We start from the raw sequence: 13,368 nt of genomic DNA, 5'->3' as shown, positions 1-13,368 counted from the left end.
GGCTGGTTTCTTCATTCTTGCCATATCTGACTCACGGCTCAAAGTTCAAAGTTGATTGATTCTGTGTACTAGGCTGGCACATGCAGAAGGACTACCTACCTGGCTTTCTCAGCTTCTGTAGTGAAATGACAGTGTCCCTGTCTAGACTCTAACAGTGATGGATTATTCCGAGTAAAACAAGTGCTTAAAACTAGCTTGCAGAAAGTTTACAGCTGTATACCGACACCCCGGACCTTGTGCCGCACAGATGGAGACCTGGAGCAGGCGTAACTGGATTCAGTCAAGCTGGGGTTAAGCCCTGTGAGTGTGATGAAGAGAGAGGAACAAAAGAGTCTGTGGTGTATACATTTCTGTATACGGACCAGCTGAGCAATTGAAACTGCTTAAGGTACTGAAGAGGGATAAGAAAAGCTATCTGTGGCCAGAATTTCCTTATGGGGGAAAAGATTATTGGAGGTTCAAATTGAAAGGGGTTTGTAGTTGGAGAGTGTAACAGTGTATTTTGAGTTGTATATTTACTGTAAACTGATCGCCAAACAACATTTAAATGACTGCATATTTATAACCTGTTGGTTGATGATTAGTGAAACAGAACATATCCTTTTTTTTTTTTTAATTGAAAAGGCAGATATACAGAGGAGAGACAGAAAGATTCTCCATCTGCTGGTTTGCTTACCAGGTGGCAGCAACTGCTGAAGCTGAGTCAATCTGAAGCCAAGAGCCAGGAGTTTCTTCCAGGTCTCCCATGTTTGTGCAGAGTCCAAGACTTTGGGTCATTCTCCATTGCTTTGCCCAGGCCATAATTAGGGAGCTTGATGGGAAGTAGAGCAGCCAGGACATGGACTGGTTCCCATAAGTAATCCTGACACTTGGAGGTGGAGGATTAGCCAGTCAGGTCATTGCACCAGGCCCCTTTTCCTCTTTTTTTTTTTTTTTTTAAATAACTTTAGATTGTGATAGAGGAATTCTCCTTATGGAGAAACACAACCTTAAACTTCATATAATAAAAGGAGCTTCCTGTCGTACAGAGGGAAACCTGAAGGTTCTTCAAACTTCAAAAACCACTAGTTTAATGTTGCAGAGTATTCTGTGTTGGTTCACAACTTTTACTTTTCCTTTGACCATAATTACAACCAAGAATTATTTATCGAGTGAAGTAGAAAAATATTGAAGTAGATGTTATTAGACTGAACCATCTTGGACAGAACAGCAACACCTGACAGGCTAGACTTCTTTATCTGTGAAACAAATTAAAAATGCATGCCCAACCTACTTCACAAGGTAGCTGTTGGATCAAATGGAGAATGTGAGAAACTTAAATCCTGACTTTGTATGAGTGCTTTGTTTTAGTACTATTGAATAGAACTTTCCTACAACTCATTATGTTGTCTGAGAAAACATTTTAGATATTTAAAATTTCAGAAACATCTTGAGTTTAAGTGGATGTGTAATTACCTCAAAAGCAATCTTGCTTTGAACAATAGCACTGCAGATAGTATCAGCATGCACGGTGGTGGCTGAAAAGTATGCTGTCAGTTCTGTGAGCTTTGAATGGTTGTACTCTGGTTGAAAATCTTGCCATTCTGGTGGCATTTGATAAAATTGTTTCTTTCGGATCATCTATTACCTTTCTGTTCCTTCTCACCTTGTTTTTTTTATCAAAGGTAACAAGCATCACTTCAGTTTTGTGTTAGTCTTTTTTAATTTTTTTTTAGCAGTATTTATTACATCATTCAAAAAAAAGTCTTAACTAAGAGATACAGGATACTTCATTTTCACAGTAATTTTTTTAAATCCCAGTGATGAAAACTAAGACAGCTTCCTCAAAGGAAGTTAACATCAATGAATCCAGTGCAGCTTTGAAAATGAGGTGAAAAAAATCACCTGTGGACTGTCATGTAACCTTGTCTCTGCCTTTGAAAGCAGTTAATCCTTTTTGTTAGTTGTTTGGTTGTTGTGCAGCCATGGAAGGAAAAAACTGAACATCAAAATCATTAACAATATACCTGAAAGACAAAACAGAGTCAAATGAGGACAATCCCTAAAGGAAACCATAATGATCAAGTAGCTGCAACCTAAGATTATTCACATTTATGTATGCCCCGATATTTGGGGAGCTATGCTTATTATATAAATTCTACATGAAATATTTTAAATTTAACATGAATCCCTAAAGGCAGTATTGATAAAATCAGTAGGATCAAAATGGTGAGTCCAAAGGACAAATGAAATCTAAAGATTAAATTTTTGAAAAACATGTATTTGATTTATTTAAAGACATATTTACAGAGAGTGGGGGAAATACACTGGGTCATTCCCCAGATGGCTGCAGCAGCCGGGGCTGGGCCAAGCCAAAGCCAGGAGCTTCTTCCGGGTTTCCCAGGTGGGCAGCCAGAGGAGTCCAGGTTTCGGCTATCTTCCTAATGCCTTTTCTGGACCATTAGCAGGGAACTGAATCAGAACTGGAGCAGTTGGCAACCATATGGGATGCCAGCACTGCAGGTGGTAGCTTTACATACTGTGCTATCCACCAGTCCGTAGAGTTGGGGTCCGTTGTGGTCTTGCTGAGTGAGAAACCCTGAACTTGGGTCTCTGCTTTTCTCTAAGTTGGTAAAACTTCCTGTCCCTCCATGTCCCAAGTACCCGAAGAAATCACTATAGAGCATTTCTGAGTTTCTTTGGAATCCTCAAATATTCAAGTGTTACATTGTTTTCTTATCTCATTCTTTTATCAATGTTAATGGTTTTTTACTACTTAAAATAGAACGTATCAGTAAACTACTCAAATTTTAAGTCTTAAATGTATTTAAAATTTCACTGATTACTAAATCTTCATATCTGAGACTACAGAAGACAAATCTAAATAAAAAGAAAACAAAAAAAAATTCACAAGACAAATCTAACATGTTAAGTTTTGAATGTGACATAGAGATGGAAGACTGAGCCAAAGGCTCAAAGCACTGTCCTGAAAGTGAAATATGTACTGGGTTATTTTCTTGATATATTTATACTTAAAATTCAAAATCAGTGTAAATCAGATTAAGAATGGGTTTAGGCTGGTCTGGGTGGGGGCAGGGTTACTGGGCAGAGCAGTTAAGCTCTGGATTCAAGTCCCAGCTCTGCTTCCAATTCCATCTTCCTGTTAACACACCTTGGGAGGCAGTAAAGGATGGCTTATACCATCCATGTGGGAAAACTGGATTGGGGAAATGAGCCAGCAGATGAAAAAAAAAAAAAAAAAACTCAGTATATCTTTGACTTTCAAAATATATTGTTAGGGCCCGGCAGTATGTCATAGCTGCTTAAGTCCTCACCTTGAATGTGCCGGGATCCCATGTGGGTGTCAGTTCTAATCCAATAGCTTCACTTCCCATCTAGCTCCCTGCTTGTGGCCTGGGAAAGCAGTCGAGAACAGCCCAAAGCTTTGGGACCCTGCACCCGCATGGGATACCCGGAAGAAGTTCCTGGATCCTGGTTTCAGATCAGCATAGCATCGGCCACTGCAGTCACTTGGGGAGTGAATCATCGGACGGAAGATCTTTCTCTCTGTCTCTCCTCCTCTCTTGTATATCTGACTTTCCAATAGAAATTAATAAATCTTTTAAAAAAATACATTTTTAAAAAGATTTACTTGTTTATAAGGCTGCCACTGTGGCTCTACAGGTAAATCCTCCACTGGCATCCCATATGGGTACTGGTTCTACTCCCAGATGATACCCCTCCAGTCCAGTTCCCTGCTGTGGCCTGGGAGGGCAACAGAGGATGGCTCAAGTTCTTAGACCTCTGCACCCATGTGGATACCCAGAAGAGCTCCAGTTGTTGCAGCCATTTGAGGAATCAAACAGCAGATGAAAGATCTGTTTCTTCTCTGTAAATTTGGCTTTCAAATAAAAATAAGTCTTTTTAAGGAAAAGATTTACTGGGCCAGGTTTGATAAGCTAATGGCTAAAGTCTTTGACTTGCATATGCTGGGATCCCATATGGGTGCTGGTTCATGTCTTGGCTCCTCCACCTTCCATCCAGCTCCCTGCCTGTGGCCTGAGAAAATTTTAGTAAAGGGTAGCACAAAACCTTAGGGACCCTGCACCCACTTGGGAGATCCAGAAGAAGCTCCTGGCTCCTGGCTTCTGATTGGCTCAACTCCAGCCACTGTAGCTATTTGGGAGTAAACCAGCGGATGGAAGATCTGTCTCCCCTTCTCTAAATCTGTCTTCCCAATAAAAATAAATAAATCTTAGAAAGAAAGAAAGTGGAGTGAATCAACAGACTGAACATCTTCCTCTCTGTTTCTCCTCTCTGTATATCTGACTTTCCAATAAAAATAAATTAAATCTTCAAAACAAAAAAGAGAGAAATGATGTACGTATTTAAAAGTGTTATATGGACTATCCAACTGCCAGTTGGCTCTCCAGATGGCTGCAACCATCGGGGCTAGGCCAGACAGGCTCAGAGCTTCATTCAAGTCTCCCATGCAGGTGGCAGGGGTCCAGGGACTTGGGCCATATTCTGCTTTTCTCAGGCCATTACCATGAAGCTGGATCAGAAGCAGAGCAGTTGGAACATGGATTGGTATCCTTCAGGAATACTGTTGTAGATAGTGCAGATAGTGGCTTTAACTACTATGCCATAACCTAGGCTTCCAGAACAAATAAATTCTAAGTGAATTTTTGCCACATCCAGATTAGGGATTATTTTATTGCTATTTGGCAATAGAAAACCTTAAGATTTGGCTAGCTTTCAGTTATCTTAACATTCTAAAACTATGAATCTATAACCAGTGACTTTTTAAAAAAGATTTATGTATTTTTATTGCAAAGTCAGATATACAAAGAGGAGGAGAGACAGGAAGATCTTCCGTGCGTTGATTTACTCCCCAAGTGTCCACAATGGCTGGAGCTGCGCCCATCTGAAGCCAGAAGCCAGGAACTTTCTCAAGGTCTCCCACACAGATGGAGGAACCCAAGGCTTTGGGGCAGTCCTCGACTGCTTTCCCAGGCCACAAGCAAGGAGCTAGATGGGAAGCGGGGCTGCCAGGATTAGAACTGGCGCCCATACGGGATCCCGGAGCGTGCAAGGAGAGGACTTTAACTACTATGCTATCATACTTCTTCAAACCAAAAAAGGTTTAAACCACCAGAAATTTTTTGTTGGATGCATTTAGAAAAAGAGAGTAGGTTTATGGCCCAGTGAGTAGTTGGGTCATGCTACCTATGTGTCTTCCAATTCATTGATTCATCTGGGGCCCCAGCCACCCAATTGAAGACCCAAATGGAATTCCTGGCTCCTGGCTTTGCTTTACTTGACGCCTGGCTGCTGTAGTCATTTGGGGAGTGAATTAGCAGACTTGTCAATCAGGTTGTCTGCGTGTGTGTGTGTGTGTGTTGACTTCCTGTTTGAACCACACAAATGTGAAGAGAATATAGAGTTCATTTCCCCATCCCACCACTCTGTAAGAGTTATTTTTTCCTTTTTCTCCCCCTTATGTTTTGAAAAAGGTTTGTTTATTTGACAGAGTGACACACACACTCATCCACCTTCCATTTGAGATTTCACTCTCCAGATGGCTGTGGTGGTCAGGGCCAGGCCAGGCCAATACCCTGAACCTGGAACTCCACCTTGGTTTCTCATGTGAGTGACAGGGGCCTGGGTGCTTTGTCCTCTTTCCCAGTAGTATCAAGAGGGAGCTGGATTGGAAGTGGAGTAGCCAAAATAGAAATCTGTTGATATGGGATGCCAGTGTCACAAGTAATAGATTAACCCACTGGCCCTTCCTTTCTTCTTTTATCGTGTGATATTTTTTTCTAATATATTTTTTCTATAAAGAAGTAATTAAATGCTTTGGGTTTGAAAATGTGTTTTATCAACTGAACTTGAACTGTGGTTATGCAGCAAGGTGGAGGAATCCACCATGGGGGGAGCGTTGTGGGAGGCGTAGGAGGAATCCCAGTGTCTATAAAACTGTATCACATGGCTTAATGGTTAAATCTTCACTTTTCGAATGCCAGGTCCCATGTGGGCACTGGTTTGTGTCCCCTGCTGATGGCTGCAGAGAGTTAGAGTGTGGCCCAAAGCCTTGGGATCCTGCACCTGCATGGGAGAGCTGGCTTCAGATTGGCTTAGTTCTGCTGCTGTGGCCATCTGGGGAGCGAACCAGCACATGGAAGGTCTTTTCCTCTGTCTCTCCATCCACCCCCTAACTCTGCCTTTCAAATAAATCTTTAAACATTTTTTTTTTATCTTTAGAGAGAAATTACTAATCTGCAGAAACTGGGTGGTTTGGGAGGAGAAGCAGTATTACCAGAATATTAAAATGCAGGTTTTATTTTTTCTTCACATTTAGACCTATAGATACTCTGGGCATATGAAATATGTGATAAACAGATGGTGAAGGGGAGGAATCAAGCCAGTTCAGACAGGTTCTGCAGATGTTCCCTTCTACCTGTATTTTGTTTGTTTCAATAGAAAAGAAATGACAAAAACCAGACAACACCAACAACAGAAAAAGAAAAGGTAAAGCAATAGAGGGCCAGGCAGCCTCATACTCATTTAATCAGGCTTATGATGTATGATTAGACAAAATCAAGAAATGCTGGTAACTTATAACGAAGTACATACTGCAAAGTTGCTATATTATTTTTTTGTGTGATTTAACCCATCTTTATAAAAGTTTGCATTTTTGATCCAGACAGAAGTAATAGAATGGATACTGTGGCTAATTTATATTTACTACAGATATTCATTGTTCTTGTGGAAAATGAGCTAAGTGAACTACATGATACTTTATCTGGAACTCACAAATTGATTTAAAAAATTCCTTTAGCAAAAAGGGAGATTATTATCATTTATTATAATTGCTTTATTATTGCTAGGTTGCTTAAGTGATAACACACCTGAAAACCATTGCCCTTCCTTAGATAATTTTGTTTCTTTGAAGATAAAAACTTTTAAAGGATACACCCTAAAATGTTTCAGATGCTTACTGCCTTTCTCATTTTCTTATTTGTGTTCATCTAACTTTGGAAAATGAGATTCCTTATCATATTTTAAAATACTGTAATCTGTCAGACATTAAATAAAAACATACTCACCTAAAGAAGGAGCCAGGCAGTATACTATAAAAAATTGAGAGAATGCTTCATCAAAACATGGGAAGTGCAGTGAAAGTGCCAAAGCTGGATTAAATACTGCTCCCGTAAGACTTCCTCCTGCAATACATTATAAGTAGAGTGATCTCAAAAGGTACCTTACACTTGCATTGAACTGGTAATGAAGTGCTTATCAAATGTGGCTCTTTTATTTCAGATATCAAAGTATCGTGCTATGCTTCTTCACAGAATCACCTGGTACACTAGAGAGTATAGTGATAGATAAATATGCCAGGTACAGGCAAAAAAAAAAATGTCAGACATTAAGGTGCTGGCAGTTCTTCAAGTAGAGGCCTAGGCACAAACATCTGCCCCCTTGTACTCAGTCACAGAGGTAGACCCAAAACCTTAGCAAGTTTCACATACACTTCTATAGCATGTTATTTTCATAAGTTACAGTAAAGTAAAATCGGAAACTAAGTGGCCTTTTCACAAGATTTCTCAAAGTTTCATGCTTGATGGGTTAGGAACAATGATGCTGTGTCAAGGTGATGATACTGAGCAACGGCCTAAGCTCGCTCCACGGCTCTGAGTTCTAACATACCTACTTCACAGCATGGTTCACGCGTGCTCTGGCAACTGAGTGACATTGCATTATGAACCTTCAAAGCCAATCTTAAATGGTCAAATTCTGAGATGTTAAATCTGTAACTACCAAGGATCAACACAATTATTTGGTTGGCAGCTCGTCATTTCAGTGCCTCAAAAATTACTGGTTTCCATGTGTAAGACAACATGGGCATAAAAAGCTCACATAGATCTTTAATATATAATAATATAATATGTCCTGTGACCTCAGGCATTTGGCAGTAAAAATGGACTAAGCCACCAGCCTCATAGTTCACATCAGTATTGCAGGCCATAATACTGAAGATTCCCCATCAGGTCTGAGGTGAGCACGGCCACTCACACTATCCTAAAACTGCTTCGCTTCCCCCACTACCATTTCTGCTCAGTGGACCTGGTGGAGGCTGCTCCTTCTATACCAAGAGTCTGTTTTTGACCTGCTTTGTGACTTGTGTTGACGGAATGTAGCAAAAATGACAATGTGAATTCTGAATGCAACAGACCTGACACTGAATTCTAGGTAGAAAAAACTCAGCAAACCCATCGGCTTCCATGTTTTGCGCTCTCGGAACAATGCATGACCATGGAAGTTGGTCTAGGTTGCTGGAGGATGAGAGACCACGTGGAGGGGAACTGAGGCTCCCAGATGCCAGGGGGCACTCTGCCAGACGGGAGTGGTAATACCTTGGCTCTTCCAGACCCACCACTGTCCAGCTGAATGCAACTGCATGAGTAACCTGCCCGTCTCACCCAGGGAATCAGGAAAAATAAGTTATCAACTTGTATCAGGCATGAGTTCAGTGTTACCAAAAGCCCAAAATACGGTATTGCTTTGCTGTTTATCTCGTTAAGTCTTTGTTGTACTATCATATGCTTTGTCTTCCATCTCCAGGCCTCCCATGTCCTGGTTAAGTCTCCTGCTCCCCCACCAAAGCCAAATCCATCATCAGAAGCTGTTTGGTTAGAATGCATTCAAAGCAAAGGCAGAGCTGCTAGGCCATGCTGAAATATGACCAAACACCACTGTACAGAGCTGACTTCTCAGGGCAAGTCCTGTTTTCTCAATACTGAATTTACCCTATTCCCCCTGGATAATGCTGGCAGACATCCTTAAAGTTTGCATTTCCAAAACTCAATGCTGGTTTATAGTCTGCTGATAAGCGAATGGTACTAAGCTAGCTGTTCTTAGACCAGTTATTCTTGTAGACCTGTAGACGTTGGAGGGAACATCCAGGAATTTTATATTTAAATATTTTTAAATTAACTTTGATTTCTATGACTTAAACTCATAAAAAATAGGGAGTGAATGGCTTAGTGCACTTTTTCCCCAAAGAGGCTTTTTTGTGCTCCATATTCCTGCACCAGTGTGCCTTGTCCTCCTCCTCCTGGAGTCTCACAGTATACAGCAGCAGAGTAAGCCTCTGAGAATGAGACCTTAAAATGGAATCCCATGTTGTCCAAACAGTAGGATCTTTATTTTTCAATTATAAAATATATAATCAGAAATGCCACTGGGTAATCTTTATATTCACAATGCTGTCTGACTCTCGACAGTATCCAGGTGGGCCTTCATAGTCTTCATGGACAATGTGTATTAGGAAGAAGTATGCATGCATTTTATTTTTTACTTTTGAATACATTTTGCCTGAGCATTTTGAAGTGCCTTCATATTTCCAACAGCTTTCCACCAACACAAAAAGAAACACTGTATCCTTTAACCAGGAGTTCCCATTGCCCCCTCCTTCTCAGTCCCTGGTCACTTCTATTTTCTGACTCTATTAATTTGGCTGCTCTAGATATTTCATATGTCTTGTGTGTTATAAGAATAGGTACAAAGAATACCCTAGGATAATCAACAGAGGAAAGAGGGACACAGGGATGTTTTATTACTAATGATAATAATAAATCTCCCAGGACAGGAGTTGTGGCAACTGCTTATTATGCCCACATCCCATGTCTCAGTGATGGCTGAGTTCCAGCTACTCTACCTCCAATCCAGCTTCCTGCAAATGTGCCTGGGAGGCAGCAGCTGATGGCTCAAACCCTTGACTTCCTGGCACCTCGCTACAGCCTGGCCAAGCCGTGGTTCTTGCTGGCATTTGGGGAGTGAATTCATGGATAACGATCTCTCTCCACCCCTTACATCCAGCGACTTCTTCTCCTACCTGCAATATCACACTCCCTCTCCTTGCCCCATAATGTTTCATTACCAGCATTTATTCAGTATACTCCAAAGTTACAAAGGCATATCCAATTGAGTATCAATCAGCTACAAAAAGGCATGAGGTTCTAATATACCAGAATGAAGCTTGAAAACATTAAGCCAAGCAAAATAATCCAGACACAAAAAGAAAAACATGGCACTTCACTTAGATGAAATGCTTATTGGTTTAAGATTATGGCTAAAGCAGACCTTTATACGCAACATTATGCCACAGCTCAGCTCTGTATACAATGAAAATCTGAAAATTAATTTTTGTTGCTTTTATTTGAAAGAGTGACAGAGAAAGGCAGATACAGAGATCTTCCATGGGTTGAGTCACTCCTCAGATTCCTGCAGCCTCAGTGTCTGCACCCAGAATGGGCACCTTTGGCAAGCTCCCCCAGTGATCCTGATGCAGACAGAATGTTGCCACCCAAGACCCCAGTGTTCTCATGACTGCCTTTCCTCCCTCAGTCAGGACCCATATTTTAAGAAAAAAAAAGTTCTCTGAACCCTTTAAATTGGTATTTTATCAATTATTTTCAGTGTTTCTTACATTTATAACTTCAATATTTTTTATCTCAAAATTGCTGTCACATAAAATAGGGAATGCATATACACATGTAATATATGTTTAAAAAATCATGACTGCACTAGTGTCTAAAAACAGACAATATCAACTTCAGGATAGCCAATGGAAGAAGGAGGGACACTGTATAGTTATCAGTTTTTTTAAGTTCTTACTGTCCTTCAATGTGTAAATACAAAGATAAACTGTGGCATAACTGGTTTGGACAGAAATGGTTCTGCTCCTAGATGGGATGTTTCTGCTTTAGTCAAAGCTTTTAATAATCAGTATCCACCAACCCTTTAAATGTGTATATGTCCCTTCCCACTCTCCTATGCCATTTATTTCCATCTGTGTCTACTTAAAAGAACAGGTACTAGATTGAAAGAAGGGAGAACAGCCTGGGAACCTTTCGATGTTTGCAGTAGCAGGTCGGCTTCTGCGCAGGACCTGTCCATACTGGTGGCTTCCCTTCCACTGGGCAGAAGACAGACTGTTCCTGCTAATGTCCTGTGCTGAATTCCTGCCACCACGTTTCATAACACAGACTTAGTCCCTAGAAAGACAAGCTCTTGCGACCATTTTACATGCTCTACAGTTAAACACCTTCCCTTTGGATTTTGTTGTCCCATGTCCAGTGTTGATTATCCACTGCATCTGAGATCTGTTGAGGTAAAGTAATGGTTTAAGGAGAAACCCACTGATTCCTCAAGTTACCTGTTGTTTTTTTTTTTTTTAAGTACTCTAATTGGAAGCATATCTTAACTTGAAAATACATATTTCTTGGTAGACCATTTCAAAGTTAATTTATGACAAAATGAACTATTGAGGTTATAAGAAATGGTGTCAGGTAATTTACAAAGACTAAGAGATGGAACAACAGAATTTCTACTCCCTGTTCTTACTAGCCTATCATGTGCTTTGTGCCTTATTTTGGAAGGAAGTTTTTAAACTAAGGATCATTTTTCAGTGAGAGTGTCTGCAAGGAGCTATAGCATCTTGGCAGAAAGAAAGAGGTAACTGACACCTTTTTTAACATTCAGCTAATCCCTTTGTAGGATATTTGAACCCTTGGCAACCCCTCAAGAGGTCTCAGTTTCAGCACCGAATGATGGCCGTGTGAGCTCCTTGGGTAGAATAACGGGATAGCATTATTTACAACACAATGGAGGAAGGGTTTCACAGGTTTCTTGATGAAGCACTCTCCAGGAGCCTCAGTCAGCCAGGACAAAAGTTCCCCGGACCTGCCAAGTGTTTAGGGGGAAAGACAAACCTGCAAACACCAGAAAGGTGATGAGCGCGGCCAGCAGGTGGATACGGAGTTTAGTCCGGACTTCGTGGAAGTGCAGCAGAGCGCTGTGGAAGATAAAGGAGCAGAGGGCTTCTGTTACCACCGCCTTGGGCAAGTCCACGTGGATGGGATGCTTGCAAGCCAAGCTTCTCTCGTCGAAGTGATACCTGGCCAGACCCAGGCTCCACAGGGCGCTTATGCAGTACCTGCTGGCTAGGGCACTCATCAGTTGGGCCAGCAACCTCACCGCACCCACCTCGGGAGACATCCCCCCTAGTAGCATCTGCATCATCACGCCGCACGGGTTGCTGGAGGTGCCCACCAGAGTCAGGCCGTGCACCAACGAGAAGAAGTAAACGAGCGTTAGCGTCCAGGTGGGGTGTGCGGGGTCCTGCTGGCTCAGCAGTTGCAGTTCGTGGGTGCAGCAGCAGAGCTGCAAGGTGGCTACAAACTCCAAGACAAAGCCATGCACCATGGGGTTGTGCCGCTGCTGCCGGGCGACCACGCGGGTCAGCCCCGCCAACAGCACGATCGACAGCATCAGGCCCAGCGAAGTGCAGGTGTCCCGCACCTCGGGCAAGAGCTCCAGCAGCGCCGACATGGCTCCACTCGCCACCTAGCCGAGGCTGCCTGCGGCGGCTGGGAAGAACAGCGAAGATCCGGGAGTCGGAGTCCGAAGTCCGCAGCCCCACCCTTCCTCACGCCCCTCGGGGCGGGCCGACAGGGGCGAGCGGGAGGCCCTGGGGCGTCACGGGGCAATGCTCCGCCCCTCCCCCACCCCCGCCGGGCTCCGTCCTGGGGTGTCGGGGCCAGCGCCGCGGCTGGGGTGGGAGGAGGGCGCCCCGCAGAGCTGGGCTGAAGGCGCCAACGGTCAGCCGGGCCGGAGCGGCACCGCGCTCTCCACCGCCTCCCTCAGCGACTGGCGGCGGACGCGGGTGGGGCGACGCGCGGAGGCCGCTGCGCACGCGCGCCGGGGAGCCGGGGCGCACCGCGCGCCCTCCGCGCGCCTCCAGGGCTGTGGGGTCTCCACGGGCGCCTGGCCGGACGGAGGCTGAGGGGAGGCAGGTGTTGGAATAACCGAGGTTTGACCTGTGTGAGGCAGGGGCTTAGCCCTCTTCTGACCAAAAGAAACGTTAGCGACGTACACCATTTAAGCTGTTTTAAAAACTATTTGAGAGACAGCCCCTGTCTACTGGTTTACTGCCTAAATGCTGGCTGTGACCCGCGCGCGGAGGCCTGAAAGCCAAGACCCCAATCCGGGCCTGGCAGCTGAGTTCCCGGCGGACTACCTGAGCCATCGCCACTCCCGGGATCCGCATTAGCAGGAAGCTGGAACCCAGTTGGAGCTGGAACTCAGGTAACCCAAGTTCTCCGCTGTGAGGATACTGTGTTGACCCGCAGGCCAAGCACCACCCCCAGTTCAACTACTCACCACTGTATTTTGAAAAAAATATATTTTTTTTTACAATCTTTACATAGTTCATTAGGGCAAAAATGTTCAAGGGCTATAGGAAAGTGGGTAAGAGTATTATTTCCATATTGTTTCCTTCATGTATCTGAGGTAAGGGGAAATTGAGGGGGAATCCCCACCCAC

General features: G+C 43.3%; 1 protein-coding gene across 2 annotated transcripts; it reads right to left on the bottom strand.

Annotated features, from left to right (window-relative positions):
- Positions 1-1,748: 1,748 nt before the first annotated feature.
- AQP11 (aquaporin 11) lies at positions 1,749-12,440 on the bottom strand. Of its 2 annotated transcripts, XM_040964098.1 has the most exons (3): positions 11,757-12,440; positions 7,089-7,205; positions 1,749-2,006 (listed from the first exon to the last, which is right to left on the bottom strand). In XM_040964098.1, exons 1-3 carry the CDS (start codon positions 12,373-12,375, stop codon positions 1,927-1,929), a joined length of 816 nt encoding a protein of 271 aa, XP_040820032.1. In that variant the 5' UTR covers positions 12,376-12,440; the 3' UTR covers positions 1,749-1,926. The 2 variants fall into 2 exon arrangements, with proteins under 2 accessions (XP_040820032.1, XP_040820033.1); XM_040964099.1 differs by lacking the exon at positions 7,089-7,205 and having other exon boundaries at positions 1,895-2,006.
- Positions 12,441-13,368: the final 928 nt, after the last annotated feature.

Source organism: Ochotona curzoniae, unplaced genomic scaffold (assembly GCF_017591425.1).
Source record: "Ochotona curzoniae isolate NIBS_2020 unplaced genomic scaffold, NIBS_Ocur_1.0 scaffold_3223, whole genome shotgun sequence".
Lineage (NCBI taxonomy): Eukaryota > Metazoa > Chordata > Mammalia > Lagomorpha > Ochotonidae > Ochotona > Ochotona curzoniae.
Note: the sequence above shows the minus strand (reverse complement) of the source record. Positions and strands in the feature narration are given on the sequence as shown.